Source organism: Topomyia yanbarensis, chromosome 2 (genome assembly GCF_030247195.1).
Source record: "Topomyia yanbarensis strain Yona2022 chromosome 2, ASM3024719v1, whole genome shotgun sequence".
Lineage (NCBI taxonomy): Eukaryota > Metazoa > Arthropoda > Insecta > Diptera > Culicidae > Topomyia > Topomyia yanbarensis.
This window is the reverse complement of record NC_080671.1, coordinates 430,213,031-430,232,033: the sequence shown is the minus strand read 5'-3', so window position 1 is coordinate 430,232,033 and position 19,003 is coordinate 430,213,031. Positions and strand designations below refer to the sequence as shown.

The window sequence follows — 19,003 nt, the reverse complement described above, 5'->3', positions numbered from 1 at the left end:
GTCGAATTAAAAAAGTGTATAAATTGGCCGATATTATTTTTGGTATACATCAGTATAATGGAAAAGCAAACTAAAGTACAACAAAAGCAGACTATGCCTGCACTTTACTAATACTTTAAATTCAAATTGGCTCGATCATTAAATGAGTGAACTGTAGATACAGCGCCTTATCGATGTACCATTTTGTTAGAACTGGTATGTAGTTCATACACGCCAATCCAAGTATAAGCAAAACACACACACACTTAATTTTTGTTCTTTTAACTCTACCTCATGGTTTGTTCGCCTCTTCGACATAAAAAATAATCTAAACCTATGCGCTGGAGATGATATTTGAATCCAGGTCAGGTCGGCTACGCAGCAGACCATGGTTTAACCAGCTATGCAAAACCAATTTATTTAATTTGAAAACAAATTTGATAAATACAATGATGTAAAATTAAAGTGAAGTGGTGTAGCATGATTGGAAGGGTGTGTAAGACCCATTTGAACATAAACGGCAGTGTTCACTACTGAAATTTATACCATTATATACAAAAATATACTAAGAGAGGAACATAGGGATATCCCAAGAGATACTTCATAGAGATAATTCGTTTCGTTTCCTAAAGAAAAAAAGGATCGCAAGTATCACATTCTTACGAACCTAATTTACACAATTAATTTAGTTAGTTCATCCGCGTCTCGTCATTCATCAACAACTGCTCTTACAATCGCTTGATCGGTGGTCGTTTGCGAAAGTAACGGTGTCACAACTTCTCCCAGTTCGTACTTTTTGCTTTCGCAGTTTAAACCTTGCAGCACAGATTCCAACTCCTGTTCAGTACTAGCTTCTAACATGGTACTCTTTAACGTTTCACGCAACATAATTCGTACTTCGTCGGATGGTCCCAGCACCAACAGGGGAATTTTCTTGGCATCTAGCTCTTTATGAAGTGCTCCCAATCCAGTTGCTGCAGTATAGTCGAATTCTGTAAATAAGTATTTTTTTAAACATTTGAAAACAAACGAATATGCATCGTACGTACCATGAACAATCCGGCAATCTAGCACAACTGGAATGTTTCCATGCTTCTTAATTGCTTTAGATATTCCATTCCGCACCCACTCGACGGCGGGAAAATACAGAAGGCTGTGTCGTGGTCGGATGATAATGTACTGAACATCCAAAGGTGTTGAAGCGACTTCAACACTTAAAATCGGCCTCGCGGTGCGATAAACCACAAATGCTAGATCAGCTAGTACACCGGCTAGCAGCCCCAATTCCACACCAATTATCAAACTCAATACAAACGTGATAGCTCCCGGGATCAACTCTCGTTTGTTACACCTCCAAAGCGGTCGTATAACTTCATATTCGATCATAAATATTACGGCTGAAATGATTACTGCACTAAGAGCTGCTTTCGGTATGAACTGAAAATATGGTGTAAGTAAACCAAGAGCTAGTAACACTAGAGCAGTGGTATAGATTCCACCAATCGGTGTTTTCACTCCGCTAGCATGGTTAACCGCACTTCTGGAGAATGATCCCGTAACTGGAATTGAACTGAAGAATGATCCGAAAATGTTACTCAGTGACAGGGCCACTAGCTCCTTTGTCGGGTTGATTCCGCTACCACCGAACGCCTTTGAGATCGCCACATTACCTAACACTGCGATCACCGGCACCAAGACAACGTTCACGCCAAGTTCGGAAGTCATTTCGATGAACCCGAGCTCGGTTGATGTGTTGTTAGGACCAGAAATTTGTGTGGAAAAGGGAGGTAAATTAAATGCAGGAATTCCACTTCTTACGGTACCAGTCAATATGAAGGGTCTCTCGCCCTGACGATCAAAGTAGAACGCAAGCAGACTGGTGACCAGCACCAGAAGAGCATTTCTTGCCGTTGCAATCAACCATAATGCCATACCAAGGGCTTTCCGCCCTTGGCCGGCTTGTGCAGGTGTTTTGATGTCTTTCAGTTTCTGAAGCGAAAGCGAAATAATAAGATAAATGATATACCTAGTGCTAAAGTTGCCGTTGCATTCTACAATAGGGTGAAGCAATATTGAATTGAATTGATTCATACTCACTCTCAACGCCAACAGCACTGCTATGGCTGTTAATCCCAATATACTGTCCGCAACACGAGCACTTCCGATATTTTGGATAACAGTTTTGATAGTTTCAGCAAACCCCGAACCGGATCCTCCTCGAATACCCAGAAGTGCTTTCAGCTGCGATGCACCAATGATAAGTGCCGTGGCTGAAGTAAATCCAACCGTCACAGGCAGCGATATCAGATCCACTAAAGCGCCTAACCGTAGAACTGCCATCAACAGTTCGACAAGTCCGGCCAGAAAGCATAGTAAAATTGCAAACTGCGGACCAGAATCGCCACCGTACCCAGTGTGCCGACTGGTCATCAACGCTAGCAATGCTGTCGGTCCGATTGTAACCTCTCGGCAGCCACCCATCAACGCATACACCAAGCCGCCAATGAAAGCCGAATACAATCCATACTGTAAGATAGAAATGTGTATCACCAATCGAAATAAAAATAAAATTAACATACCTGTGGCTCCAATCCAGCTAATGTAGCGTAGGCCAAACCTTGTGGTAGCACTGTTAGACCAACGGTGATCCCAGCGATTAGGTCAGCCACTGCAAACTGCGCATTGTATCCTCGAAGCCATCGGACTCCTGGAATAATCTTCTCCACCTGTGTAAGGCCCATGTCACGCATCGAACGCTTGGTACTAGTACGTTTTACAGGTACTTTTGAATTTGAGGTATCGTGCCGTTTGACGATCGATCGATTAACGAAGTCTGCTATATTCGTAAACTTTCAATGTACATGTATTACAAGTAAATGGATGTTCACGTGCCCTGTCAAATAAACATACTAGAAGAGAAAAAAGCGAATTTTAGAAAAAAAAAAAATTGCAGTTTAACTGTTCTCCTACAACATACAACATTTGGTACCTTCTAGAACGTTATTTGTTGAATTAGAATATGCATTAATCATTTATTCAAATAAACACACACACACAGAAATACTGTTTTCGTTTTTGGAGCTAATATCAATCCGACGCAAGCTTAATCCATTAACTAAGTTAAACAATTTTCTCCTTAGTGGAGAACAAATACTATTTAAACAAATTTTTCTACACTAAGGAGAAATATAGCATAGTGCATGAAAATTGATGTCTATTGCCATTTTGATATCCAAAATGGCGGGCCTAAACTAAATATGGTACTCTTTTATGAAGAAGAACCCTCTGAAGCGATAAAAATTGAATATTTTTTGTATGGGAAGATGTTAGGAAGTCTAACATTGATTTCCAGTGCTAATCATCGCCAAATCCTAAAGCGGGGTGGGCGTAGCGTAATTGGTAAATCGATTGCTATCTGGAAAGTTTCATTCAATTCCAGAAAATGAAAAGACGACTAGATGGGTTTAAGTAAATGCCGGTGAGCGCTATATTTCTGTGAAAACAGTCTGCTTTCTTATCTCGCACAGATCAGAAGCCAAAAAGCACACCGCTTGCGAGCAGTATACACACAAAGAATACTACCCGCGCTACGCCGCTCTAATGTTTACGTGTAACATATAGACACAGCAAAGTTCCATTGTACCTGTGAGTGAAATGAGTAAACCACAAAATAAATTTCACCAATTACGAGAGAATACAGTCGCTATGGGCCCTTTTTAGACCGTGATTGCGCGAGGTGAAACAGTTGATGAAAGTAAAAATGGAACTTGATCTTACAGAAGTTTCACACAACATGCAACACGATGTCGAATATGAGCACGTCAAAACCGAGATCCCCATGTATATGGATCTTGATCTAACGGAAATACGCCCACATGATCCTGCATCGTACTAGCACGGATTATATTAAAAGATTCATGTCGAAGTATGGAGAAGTGGAATCCGTCCCCAACGACACTTGGAAAAATTTTCTCCATAGCATTCTCAACGGTGTTCGGGCTGTGTGAATGCGGCTGAACCAACCTATACCGTCTTACTTGACTTTAGATCATCTCAAGGTGTTAAGTACATATAAAAAACGCTCTGCGCATACCCTGGGCAGACGCCCACACTGCCATGTGGCAAAACAACTAAAGAAAATTTATCTACTACAACCAACACCACCAAACAGCCTTGGACATCTGCTGATATACCACAGACAACAGGCCAAAACATAAATGCTGGACAAATAATATTCAAGTGTAGGCCAATAGTTAACATACGTAAGGAAAAAATAAACAAGAAAGAAGACGGTTATACCAACCAAAGTCACACAAAAAGCACCAAACATCGAACAGCGACAATCTAGCGAAGACGACATGGACACAAATGCGAGCGAGAAAACAGGAAGACGGAATGATCTGTAAGCTTTAAGGTTGAACAGAGAAAGCGCAAAATGCTTTTTTTTCCACACCGTGTGTTAGATCTTCATAAAAATAAATCAGCAGTACTGTAACAACATTCTACATAAGCTGATTGATTTTTATAAAGATCTAATACACGGTGTGGAAAAAAACTGCTTTTTTGTTTTCGATTTTTGCGCTTTCTCTGTCCAACCTTAATACTAAAACGGTCCCAACAAAAAATCTTCAAACGGCAATACCAACACATTCAAATCCTCTCTGCGTCGAACTCATGTTTCGTTCTTATACAATAAATATTAATGCCTAGGATTGTCTGGAAGTGTGTAGCGCTTCGCTTGTCATTGTATTGCGCATCAAGCAAAGCGAACACAATGTGGATAAAGTTGAGCTTAGATTTTCTCTACGCGACACATTCCGTATTTGAAGATCGGCTCACACTCGGATAGCTTCAAAGCACAGTCAGAAAAAATCGGCTGGAAATAGTGGTGGGGTATTTCGATCGGTGTTAAATTGAAATTTCTTTTCTATCCCTGACGTCAACAGCAAGGTAGCGACTGCACAAAACATGAGCAGTCCTTTCCATCATGCATGGAAAGCAAGACCTACGATTTGGACCCACGTATTCGAACCGAGGGTTCGGATCCAGACAGATGTTTGGATCTAAGCACCAAGTCTGGGTCTGGTTTAGTTCCGAACCTGGTAAGGGGAAATGGGATTGCTCTAGATCCAGGGACTGATCCGGATCCGGAATCTGATCCCGATCCGGGAACTGGTCCGGATCCGGGAACTAGGCCAAATCCGGAAACAGCCTAAAATTTTATTTCACTATCCAACCTACCCAGTAAAAATACCGGCGCTTCCGGATAGTTTCTGCCAATATTGCGGCGGAATCCAACCTGAACTCTGGTTGGTTTCACTCGATACTAATGCTTTCATAGAAATCGACTGAATTATCCTACCTACGAACAGAACCGAGGTTGACATATACTGACAAAGTGTTTGGTTGTGTGCTGCACACAGGGTGATGAGCTCATTTTCGCCATGTTTCTATTGTCACCCTACCCATTTAAAGCCTTTTTGGTTAGAGCAGTGTCTGCCATCTTTGTTCAACGCATTGAGTCAAATGGCAGCGCAATAATAGGGGCACTATATTCGAGTTTGCGCTCGAACACCAGAATTTCACTCTTTTCAGCGCATTTGTGTTATTGTACTGATTCTAAACAACTAAGCAAAACTATTAGGCATTCCATTGATTGTAGGCCGAGTAATTAATGAATTAGTGAGGCACCCTGCTTAGTATGGTGAAAATAGGCACTTTATCCTACATGTACAGCTACCCAAATCCGTCATTCCACCGTTTACAACCTTTGCGGTAATATGAGTTTAATACGGCAATGCGCAATTGCGTGGTCTGTTACCAAAAAAACAATAGAACCTTACCCAAACGTAATAGAAACATACCCGTCGGATTTTGGGTGTAAAAGCGGAAAGCAGAGTGCACAGAATATACAATAATAATGATAATGGTTTTTTATAATATTAAAATAATATGAATTGTAACTTATTTTCTTGAATTGTATATCATTTCCAAAACAAAAAGGCGAATGACCCTTGGTGTTAAAACCCTAATCAGGCATGGGAAAATTCACTCATTCGTTTGATTGCATCTGATAGCCATTCATCCTTGGTTCAGCCGCACACAATCATCATAGTGAGCATGGAGCAACGAACCATGAGAGAATGCGATGAATCCTCTCTCCACCACCATGTTTGTGCACTCCGAACGGTCAGCGAACGCACTATGTAAGTACTTGAAACGTACTTTAAACGAACCGAACGTCAGCAAACAGGCAGGACTTCAATTCTGGATGAATCAAAATTCGCTCACTCATCGAATGCATTTGTTGACTCATTCAGAGGGTTCCTTGTATGTAATTCCAATAATAAGTATGAGGCGCTGTATATATCGTTTACGCAGAGCTGTAGGCATTAGATTTTTCTTTAAACTTCTTGTTCGGCTCGGAAGTTTTTTGGTGATTATAAGCCGGGAAATAGACCTTTCTCGTCAAAAAATTTTATATGATAGGATGCTTTCTTTTTTATCCCCAATTCGTTACTGCCGATTGCCGCGATGATTTGGTACCTCTAACTATTGAAAAAATCAAAAATAGTGCAAGCTGCTCATTTAACCCCATATTCTGAATACCTATCTTGCCTTGTGTCCCCGTATTTTTACACCATTTGGATGAATTTCCTGTGGGGAATACTAAAAAGATGCCAGATCTGCATATATATTAGTAAATCTGCAGATTTTGCATTTTCACTGCAGATGTTTTGCAGATAACAAATATTTAGCAGAACGAAGCCTATGCCAGCCAATTTATACACAAGCCTTCAACATTTTTGATCATTTAAAATATATACATACTACATTTCTATGTCAAATTTATTGACGATTTTTGTAGCAATCTGCAGACTTTTAGATTTTCACTGCAGGCTAATGTTTAAATAGACCTGGCATCACTGATGCTGAAATGATTCATTCATATACCTGTCAAAAACATAGAGCATTGCATGAAAATGTATAACCTCACTTTTCTGACAGTTCAGTGTGCTTGTTTACCTAAGACTTGTTTACATGGACTTTTAAAATTTACATTACTTGAATACTTTCGATGCTCTTTGAAAGACAATCAACTCAAGAGGGATGAGGATTGGAACAATGGGAACCTGGTGCCACATTATGCAACCAATTCGAATCGGCCTTTTCACACAAGCTTGAATACAATAAACCTTTCGTTTCGAGATGCGTAATGTCACCCCTGGTTCATACATTGACCAATCGGCGCTGGATGCAAAACCCGGTGGCATATGCTGAATCGTAAGATCAAGCATTGGGCTATAAAACGATTGCTTTCTGGATAATGGATAAGGATTTGTACACATTTGTTTGTTTGCTCGTGGGTTAAGTCCAAACAAGATGATCCGATTTATTACTCATTTTTAGGTGGTGAAGTTTACCTGAACTTTATAGGTAACGAATTCGGTCGATGATAAGTTGTTGAAATGATCGTTCAATGCCCATACCGAAAAACTTTTCCATTGGTCAGTATACCTACCAGCGTATGATAGCTGCAAACATGAGGACAACAAGGTTAGCTTTCGAATGGAACAATTATTTATTATTCGTGTTCAAGTTCCATTACAGCAAAAGTTTCGTCGATTGACGATTATCGCATTGTCGTTGATTTAGCCGGCAAATGCAAAACAGTGCTCGGCACTGACGATAAGGAGTAAGAAGGATTTGATAGGAGTGATAAGAATGCAGAGCATTATACATTCTGGAAGAATATCAGGGAGGAGAAATTATATGTAAATTTATATTATATCCCGAGTTGCCATCATTTTTGCACCGCAATAAAGCTTTCTGCAACTGCTGTCTTGTTCAAATTGGCAAGAAATAACTACGCAGCGAATGATAAATTGCATAGTCAATTTATTCACTTTTTCTGAAGGATAAGTAATTAGTATGTTGTGAATATATATGTGTCGCCGGTGCCGTGTGTTATGTGGTACCGGACGGAACCGTTGGTCAGCAGACCGTCCTTGTCGTACTGGTCATAGATGTGACGTTTTTTCTCATCTGATAGCACTTGACATGTTTCGGAGATCTGTCTTAACGCTCTCTACTTAGCGCAGGATACGCGAGACCGCTGCTAGCTTTCGAAAGAAAACTCCTAGCTGCTGCTACTCTATCAGTCTCTCTCTCGACTGAGGACTACAATTTCGGTCGACTAAATTATGCTTTGAAAATTGTACTTCCTGGAATTTCACCTATCGAGATCAATTCATTGTGAGGAATTTCACTGCGTTCCAATATTGATGCCTCTGTAGGTGATGATGTGTGTGGATTCACTTCGGCAGCCAGGTCTTATGTTTTGGGTAATTTTGCTATCTTATTCTGCTGAATAAATCATCTGGCTAAAGCCTCTACGTTATACTATGGTCACTTTAAAAACGCATTGCTATTTAATCTTGTAGCTCTTGGCAAGTCAGTCCTGGCACTGTTCTCGACTAATCCTGGCACTATACGCACTTATTACGGTGATCAAACTTGGCGAGAGCGGCAGTGGTTTCGTCGGAATTGTTCACTCGACAAGCAGGAAGTGCAAGGACTCTGCTACTTATGCCTGAGCCCCTCGTTGAAACCTTCGTCCTGTCGGAGTGTTAGCTTCGTCCGATACCGGAGCGTATTGCTGAACCGAAGCAGTCTGCTACTGGCGCTGCTTCCTTCGAATCGGAATCGCTGAATATTCCCGTTAGCCGAATGTCCAACGTGGCCGAAGGCAAACCGATTGCAGCAACACCACCAACCGTAGCTGAAATTTTGGCCTTTAATCCAAGTCCCTGTCATTGACATAGCGACAGACGAGTGCGGCGCAGGTTGGACCATCGGTTGACTCGGTGCCGGACAGGGCGAAACAGCTGCAACAGGAGCGGACCTAGTATGGGGTGTAAAGGTCATCAATTGCCATAGATCACCAAAATGCTCTGCGACTAACATTGTGAACAAAACAAACCAAACGAAATTGATCGCAACAACGATAAAATAATCTAAATTCTACCCAAGCATTTGAAAATGAGAAAAAGGCAAAAGAAGTTTTGGTCGAATTCATTAGGGTAAGGTGGGGCAAATCCGACCGTTGGGTAAACCCGACCCCCCTCTGTTACCGAAAATCAGAAGCACTACGCGAACTAATATCAATGTTGTCGTGTAGAGCATCGAAAATAATCATAATGGTGGTATGACAGCATTTTATTAGTCTACATTAAGATGCTCATACGACAAAAAGTGTGTTATTACAATTTTTGATTTGACTTTTGTGCATCATTGACTACAGGATATTTCTGATTCTTAAAGTGATTACATAATAAATGTAAGTGGATTTAAATTCTTTGATTTAAGTCCTACAAAGTGCATAGATGAATTCAGTTCAACCTTTTTCATATATTTTTTAATTGCATCGTAATGAAAAATGACGCGGTGGGCAAATCCGACCTCAAAATATTGGGGTAAATCCGACCGCTTTTTTGCTAAGAAATTTTTTATTTATCACATTGAAATATCTTTTTATTGTTATTATTTATTATTTTTATGCAAAATGATTCATAATTACAAACGAAAGACACAAAAACGTGATGATTATAGTATTCGTCGAGCAATTGCTCCGATGGAAATGGGAATATCATTACGTGCTACTGCTCGTAATTTTAGCATTCCAAGATTGATATTGAACTCCATTTTCTTCATGTTACAATTCAATAACACAACATTCATTGATTTATCATTGAAAAACCATAAAATTTGAGTAATACCTACACTAAATCGACCAAAAACATAAGGGGTCGGTTTTCCCCCACCATTTTTGAAAACAGCATAAATGAACATTTTTGTAAAACGCTTGTATCTCAAGATATTCCGAAGATTTAAACAAAATGCTATACACAGAAAGTTGCCCAGGAGTATAACCTTTAATTTGGTATATAAAACGACTTGATCCGATGTAAAATGAGCATTTTACAGCCAAAACCATTTACTAGGTCGGATTTGCCCCACCTTACCCTATAATTCTATTTAAAAATTGAATACTGTTTTATTTAGTTTGATTGCGCATATTGTTTACATCAGACACACCCCTTAATTCATTGAGTACGTATTTCACTGCCTTTATAATCCTTTTGGAATCAGTTACAATAATCCTTTATAATCATTTTATAATAAGTGTATTGCTAGTTAGGACTTTTATATCAGCCGGGCTCTTTTATAATTTGTTATAAAATCATTATCAAAATTCTTCATAATCCATTGTTGCGTTATGTTTATGTACATGGCCAGATAGATAGTTTTTAACTGGGACGGAACGTGTGGATACGAAAAAAACCTAATGTCAATTGTAACCAGGGGGAGCTGTCAAATGCAGCCAAAGGGAACCGTCAAATGCAGTCAGGGGGGACTGTCAAATGTAGCCAGTCCATTTAAAATATGTGAGGAGTGTGGCTATGCAAGACAAGAGATAAAATGAACAGAAAAAAGAAAACATCTATCCACAGGTTCTGTAACAGGATTTAAATAGAGAACATCAAAATTCGATTTGTTTGCATTTGGCAGTAGGCCTTTTTCAAATGTTTGGCTAGAAATTCCTTGCTTCTTCAATGAATCATGTACAAGAAAAGTAAAAATGTTAAATTTAACGGAACAATGTATGATGCCGACATCAATTAAAAAATACAGCTGAGCGACCTTGTTGGGAAAGTGTTAACATTTGGCAGCGAACCAAACCAAGTTTCTCATACTATGATCGAATCAACAAAAATTCCAAGATCATGTAAACAATCTCTTTGAACTGTCAAAAAAGTGAGGTTAAACATTACCATGCAACGTTCTCCACCGAGAGGTTCACTTTAGTTTGTTTACATAACCAATGAACTTTGTACCGCGACTTACCACTTCATTTGCCGCGTTGCCAGGAAGCCAAGCAAAAATATACAAAACAGTGCTGCCCAAACACATATTTTGAGTCCCACCATTCTTGCAATGGTGAAAAAAATACTCAACATTCTTGCATTTTTCAAATTTAAAAAAAATCATTAAAAAATCACGGTAGCTCTAAAAAGTCTCATTTCAGCGGAAATATTCTTAAAAATGTGTAGTCTTTTGAATAAAAATAAGAAAAAAGGGGGTTAGGTCGGACGAGAAAGGTCTATTACATGAAAATATAGCACAGTTTGAATACTGTGTCTGTGACATATGACTTCTATAATAATCATTGCTTCATAGGCAAGGACTCGACGTCGCTTTTGGGAATGATTTGAGATAGTATCGTCGCATTCGGAAAGCGATAGAAATTGTTAAATTTAAAATTAATTCTTTTAAAAGGCTAACGCGATGTTTATATAAACAAATTCATTATACCGCTACGGAGCGTAATTTCCTCACCCTTCGTAGTAGTAATCGCACAGCTGTTTATTATAGTAAATTAAGACTAAAAACGAAATTAAAGTTTGTTTTGCTATTGTTAAGATTATATTGATTTGTAGACAGAGCTGCGCTAAATAAATTTAAGTGTTGGATACGTTGTACATAAAAACGTATTGACTCCAAAAATACGTCTGTTGAACTTTTTTTCATAACTAGTTCGTCGGGATAATGACGGATATCAATATTTTTGTAATTATCTTTGTTTTTGGAACGAAATACCGTCATCGGTGATTACTTTACGCCAAAAATAGAACGTTTTGTACATTGTACTCAAGAACTACGATCACGCAACTTCAAATTTGAAACTGTTCGATGTTTTACTTATGGTAAAACATCGAACCTCCAAAGTCATTGAAAAAACTTTTGGAAAATCAAGATTGAACGTGAAATCTAAAGAGCTAAAATTGGCGTAAAGTCACCCCCACAAGGGGGCTACTTTACGCCAAAATTTTTTTTTTCGCAAAATCATGTTAACTCCTTGATTTATTGTTATGGATTATACTCGTTATTTATGTGTAAAAGCAAATGAATGTAGTGCTCGTAAAAATAAAAGGGTGTGTTCAAAAACTGCGTACCACGCATCCAATAACCTTGTTTTGGAGAGTCGATAAGTCCTACAATGAAAAAAAGCAAGCCGAAAAAAAAGCTCTACATGATATACTTGATATTGATGATATTGAGCCTTAAGAATTAGACCACTTTGTTTTAGTATTTTTCTAAAAGTAGTTTTAATTGTGTTACGGAGTGCAAAGGCTTTTCCAACAGAAACGTTTTAATGGTCAGGTCAGTTCATCCATCTTTTATGACATATCCATTTATAATATGACGAATTTCGCGCCAACTCGAACAAATGTTGGCAGCACCCTCTCAGATTTTAATGAAACTTTCTGTACATGAGAAATTTGTCACAAAAAGCCACTTTGCATACTTTGTTTTTCCAAAAATGATCTAGACAAGCTTTTGAGAGGGTCAAACTTTTTTAACCAATTTTTTTCAAATGGCTATTGTCTAAAAATGATAAATCCTACAAAAAATGTTGTAGGAGTTATTTTCGCAAAATTAGTCATTAGTTGGGCACTTTCAAGAAAAAAAAAGTTATTTGAAACAAACTTGTGTTTGCCCAAACTGATTTTTTAGTGTATTTTTATCGAAAACTAAACCAATGAAAGTCATAATCATCTCAGAATCCAATAAAACTCAGTTTGTCAAAAGATATTGTCCAATTTAGCAATTAAGGGTGTTTATACGCGATTAAAGAGTTTTTCAACTATATGGGGTTGGCTCGATCGGTAGTTACCGAAGAAGCTGGTTTCATTCCAGTACAGCACATTCAGAATTTAAGCTGGCTTGAGGTTTCTGTCAGAATTTCGAATCAAATAAAACAACCGATCGCGGCTCATTGCTTCATTTAAAACTGTTTGTGGCTGGTTTGACTAGGATTTAATAGTATTTACAGGTATGTTCCGTTGGGATCATTTTAGATGCTTTGATGTATTTTTTTTTCAAATTCACCCTTTGGTCGTTATAACACCTCGTACACTATTTTTGAACTTTATAACCTTGAATGTCATGTGCGTCATGATATCCAAAGCCATTGTTTAATATTGTGGTTGTAGTTGAAAACTGGAAAATGGTTTTTAGCAATGGAACACACTACTCCCGACGTCGTGAATTAGCATTGAACAAAAGAGAAAAAAATTGTCGCTGATAGGATTTTCCAGTTTTCAGCTGTAACGATAATATTTTAACTGCACAAAAGATAGACAGATTAATGAATAGGGAAATCGGGGACAAGTCCGACACCGTGGGTAAGCCCGACACCCTATAACTTTTCCCAGATATCAAATTTTAAATCATGCAATAATAACAGGATATCATTAGTACGATTATTTTGAGTATTTCGAGACACATATATGCCATATAGATTCATCCAACGTCACAAAATAAACAAAATATGCGAAAGCAAAGTTGATGCGCACTTGAATGTTATTTTTAGTTGAAACATTTTAAGGATTTAACAGCACAAAAGCTTTGAAAATTACCAGTATTTTGCCGCACATTCTAATCTATTCTGCCGGATTGTTGATCAACAGAGTTCCGAAAAATCATAACACGAACCGGATAGCTCACTACAAAAGGGTATGTCACTTCTAAGTGAATGAATCTTAGTAACAGGGGATATATTCTTCTTGCATAACGGATCTTACTTCTTAGAATGGTTTCACAAGCGGTAATAAAGCTAGAAAAGATTAATGGGGAAAACCAAGTGTTGAACATTATTTATTCACACCACACATTCGTATGCTTTTCCTCTTGCTACGCGATGATATTCCAGAAAGCATGCATTTGCATCACACATACTCATATACACATAATTACACTTTATCACACATACACAACACATTTTTAATAAAAAAAATTGGACAAAAAGAAGCTAACAAGGGTATCGCTCTTGCCACCTCGGGTGTCGGTCTTACCCGCAGCGTTTTTAAAATGGTATTTTTCTCCTTTTGGTAACCAATAATTGTTAATGAATCCAATTTTTTGAAACACTGAAAAATTATATCTTGTTAAGAATCATCTAAACCAGGATTATGTCCAGAATATACAATTTGGAGCTTCGTGGTATTTTAGAAAAAATGATTGCACTTAGGGTGTCGGACTTGCCTCCGGTTCCCCTACTGAAATAGTAAAAAGTACTTCAACATGATACAGAAGAAATAAAGTCAGTAACTTGTAGGTCACGCTAGCCGTTAAACGATAAGCTTGCGTATGTAAAAATTAAAAATACTGCATCTAGAGCTATTTTACCTTTGCACTTCTACCCATATATTACCTCTACAAAGGATAGAGAACCGATTGAACGATTCAATGATTGGATATGATGATTGAATCAAGATTAGACTCATCGAGTGGCTCGCAAACCAAAACAATAATATTCCAATCTGATTCACTCACATCCAAACATCATTCTTAGAAAATATTGAGAGAATGAGAGGCTCTCCGACTTAGAACGAACGGGAGTCAATTGAGTGCCGCACAGCTGCTATCGCTAATGAGCTTTGCGACAAGCTCAGTGTATACTTCCTGGCGTTTACTTCGTGAGACAAACACAACGGTTGGTAGCATGAGATGTATCAGAAGATGAATACAAATGAATGAATTTCGAATGTATATTTCCCATACCTGACCCTAATAAATAAACTAAAAAAAATCTTGTGAAAATGTTCGTCAAGGTAAAAAATTAGCAAATTTCTGATATTTATGAATAAAACTTGTCCTATTCAAAGATAAGGAAACATTTGAAATCTGTTAAAAAATGACTAAGTATCAGAGGGATATAGCGCCCAAGGTACTGAAAAATAAGTTTCAAACAAAAAAATTAGTTTTTGTGGGAGTACAACATGTTTCACATAAGATTTGTATTCTACTCGACCTAGCCTAGAACCTACACAAGATAACTCTATAAGTTCCGAGTCTCTGTACAGGGTAAACTACAGACACTTTATACACAGACTAGCGAAGTGTCAAAAATTGCAGCCAAACGAGCATGAGGGGTTAAAAACCCTTCCAAAGCAAAATATTAGAATTGAAGAAAAAAAAAGTTTGATGCTGACTAGTTTATTTAAATATTCAAATAATAATTTTGGAAGTTTATTTTCTGTTCATTACATTGAGAACCTAATGTTTTAAACGTTATGGGGACTTTTTGTAAATTGTGAGAATGGGATCTTGTAACTAATATTTTAGTGAGGATCCTATAGTTGATAAATCATGTAAATATCAAGCAAAATAGTTCAACGAAAACGCCTACATAGAAACTGATGAAAAATGGCTTTTTACGCTTGTGTCTAACAGGTCAGAATCGGTTTTTATGTACATTTCATGTTTTTGGGCTATCACTTATATAAAGTGCCACTAGCTAAGATTGGTAATAAAAAAATTGAAGATTTGCCACGTTTTTCGCTATTTATGATGTACATTTGGGTATCGAATTGAATGGCGCGAAGATTCCATAATTTGGAAACCATCAGCTTTTGGAGGTTTAGTATTTAGTAGCATAATTTTGTTGATTATTTTTTCCAGTTGGATGCATTACTAATTCCAATCAAATTTAGTTCGAGACTTAGTGTCTTCAGCAAAGTTTTCAAGAATGTCATTGCAAATAGCTTGGTGGAAGATATGAATGCAACCCGTATTTGTGCATTATAGGCCATATTGAACTTCGAATTCCCTTGCTAACGGTTATAGGCGGCAACAAAGAATTTGAGAGAACACCTTGTAGATGACGTTTACTATCCTAGTATGCAAAACTGACTTCAACGCCACTTTGGTCAAATTTAACTTTTTCGTATTTTTAAGTTCACTACGAAAAATCGCATCTTTCAGTGCAAAAGACTAACCTGTTGAAATGCGAAAAACAACGTGGCAAAAGCATGCTTTTACCTGCACCATGCAAGATTTGAAAAAATCCTGAAAAATATACTCGATGGCATTTACGTCACCTTTGCATACAAGGGCAGTTCAGTAATGTGATTAATCGGTAATTAGTTGCAAAAATCTCGCTTAACACCATTTTTATAGATGGGACATACTACTCCCTACATCCTATACTTCGGTAAAATCTCCTCCTTCCAGATCTTCAAAAGCACGAAGTGGAGTGCTCTAGCCAATTCCTTACTCTGTGTTTGAGTAGCTCACATGACAGTTGATCATTGCCAGCGGTTCAACCGTTCTATTTTTCATGAATCTTACGTAGATCCGGAATCTGTCGTCGACTGTCGCGTCTCCAAGCTGATTTTTCAATACTCTTGTCTTCTACTGCTTCGCTATTTAGGTGTTCGTCATAATATACTTATCAATCGTGAGAATTTCTGCACATTATTTATAAGGTGTACAGACTATCCTGTGCGATAACAGGTTTATACAATGCCCCCGGCCTATCAGGATGTTTATGTCACCGATGACGAGCTTAACATTCCGCCATAGGCAGCTATCGCAGACATGATCCAGCTGAGCATAAAATGCATCTTTCTCGGCTTCGTGAGGTCAGTGCACATTGATGATGCTCTAGTCGAAGAAATGGCCTTTGATTAGGGTTCGCAGTACCGACCCTTTTTGGTGAGAACCGGTACTACGGTACTGAAGCCCTCAGTACCGGTACTCGAATATTTAAAAAAAAAAAATCTAAAAAAGCTTCAAACTGAAATTGAATGCACAAACTGATGATCTTCTTCTCAGATGATTGATTTGTGCTGATCAAAAACATGTTTATTGCTTTTAATTGCTTCGGAATGGCAAGACTCATTTCACAGAAGATATTTTTCGTATAGGGCACCTTCTTTTATTTCGAAATCTAGACCACTTTGAAATCAATAACTGCTAAGTGGTGTGACTATCGTCGACTTGAACATATGGTAAATGGATGAAACCCTATTAACAACAGTAAATCAAAGCGAGAATGGCAGTAAATCCGAGCAGGTTAATCGCATTTCTTCTCCTGCTTTTCTGAAAATTGGTTTCGACCTTTATGTCGTTTGCCTACTATTCTCTTATGCATATCAAGGCTCCTTGCTTTCCTGTAAACTATGGAGTTTTGCTAAATTTTCCGATCACTAATAATTACAAATCGCCCCATCTGAAGCAGCTCACCAAGTCTAAAACTGTTAGCTACTAAATCGCTGTTCGTTCTTTTATAGATAACCGTTTAAGAGCAAACTAAATACAGACATGACTTAGACCATAGTCTTATTACGCGCCACTCAGTGAATAATGGAAACCAATCAGAATGTCGCTAATAAAACTTTAACTTCTAGAATTATTATGATGATGGCCTCAAATCATTCCCACACAAAGGTGTTATCTCAACGATTTATCTAGAAGGCAAATTAATATAATTAAACGTTATTGATCCCCCTGCAGAGTTAACATATTTGTCATAAAAATTGTAAAGTACCGAAAATACCGGTACTGGCTTTTGTTCAGTACCGGTATTACGGTATTACCGGTACCACAACCCTACCTTTGATCCACACTACACACGTCCTTTCGCTGATCGCCTGTCACTTGATTACACGTTGGCGCATTTTGCCCAGCTCTTGTGCCGTCGCTCGATCCCCGCATTTCCACACCTTCTACCACGTCTAGCAAAGCTCCTCCAATGCTACGGTTTCGAAGTTGCGAGTTTTCTGCTCATTCTTTTCTCCTTAATTGTTAGTAAAGTGGTGTTTTTGGGCCACCAGTTGAACTTGACCTAACCTGTCTCGTAGTCCCAACATAACTGACACCTGCGGCAGGTATTTAGTTCTGCCTACGGTAGGGTTGTAGCGCCCATGCCCGCTCACACCATCCCATTTCGCTATTACTGCAGAACACGGTAGTACCCAGTCGATCGTGGCCTACAGATTAAATGTCATCAATAGACCCGCCAACATTTTTGAAAAATCTACGATTTTCATCAAAACCCCCTCCAAACCTACTGATGGCTACGCTACTGAACTGACATAATACAATTTGGAAAATAGCGTTTCTGCACGAAAGATTTATTAAATGTGGTTATCGGGAATGAAACCATATTGAAGCAACTATGGCATCAAAATGAACGATTCAAAATATTAAATTAAAGGACACCCTATCCTCTAAAATTAGTAATCGGAAGAAAGGCCGTATGAAAACAGAAAACCGGCGAACGTGGCACGGACAAAATGTAATAAAAAAACCGGCATTTCTCCGCGTCGCTAAAGCACGTGATGATGAAACCGGTTTTGCCTATTAGATTGCTTTTTTTAAGTCTAGCCAGTGCTCGGACGATCGTTCATCGTTCCACAATCATGGAATGTGACTTCATTATCATAAATTCTTGGCTCTTTGAATTGTGTATAGATTCATACTATAGACACAACATAGTTGAACGATATTAGGTTCTTTACTGGCATAGTTAACCTCTATGCTATATTTCACACTAAGGAGGAAAATTGGGTAAACACCAAAATTTCTCACTAGTACGAAATTTTTATGGTAAAACCAGTCTTTGCACTTGAAGGGTACAAATCCTTATTTGTTACACGGTTGCGTTTCGGCTTCGCCTCATCAGAAACCGATCAAACGTGTTGTCCCGTCCGAGCAGAAGTTCTGTTTATGCTGATGAGACACAAAGTGTGTTTTAGTTTTAAGGGATTTGCGTCAAACCGGCGCTAATCTATTCCGACAAAAAGTTAGTGTCGGTTTCTGATGAGGGGAAGCCGAAACGCAACCGTGTAACAGTTAACCTCACTTTTCTTGACAGTTCGCTTGTACTGTTTACATGGACTTAGAAAAAATTGTGAACGACTAGATTCGCTCGCATAAAATCGCAAAGAATTTGTCTAAGTCCATGTAAACAATACAAGCGAACTGTCAAAAATGAACACTCAGTTCATTTGTGACGTCAGCGTAAAGTATTCAATATAACAGTGTCGCTTCTTACGCCACTTTACGATCAACATGCAAGCGACAAAACCATAATCTTAATAACAATCGATTGAACCAAATTTTGTCTCACTATCCTATCGATCTGGATGAAGAAGCAAACGACGATAACAGA

The 19,003-nt window shown here is 38.3% G+C and overlaps 1 protein-coding gene across 4 annotated transcripts in view; it reads right to left on the bottom strand.

Annotated features, from left to right (window-relative positions):
* Positions 1-316: 316 nt before the first annotated feature.
* LOC131685382 (sodium-independent sulfate anion transporter) overlaps positions 317-19,003 on the bottom strand; it is a 30,877-nt gene continuing 12,190 nt past the window's right edge. For all 4 annotated transcript variants that reach the window (XM_058969076.1, XM_058969079.1, XM_058969078.1 and 1 more), the window contains 4 exons: positions 2,559-2,888; positions 2,077-2,505; positions 1,029-1,968; positions 317-971 (listed from right to left, as the gene is read on the bottom strand). In XM_058969076.1, the coding sequence (XP_058825059.1) occupies positions 688-971; positions 1,029-1,968; positions 2,077-2,505; positions 2,559-2,729 (1,824 nt within the window). In that variant the 5' untranslated portion in view covers positions 2,730-2,888 and the 3' untranslated portion in view covers positions 317-687. The remainder of the gene's footprint in view (positions 972-1,028; positions 1,969-2,076; positions 2,506-2,558; positions 2,889-19,003) is intronic.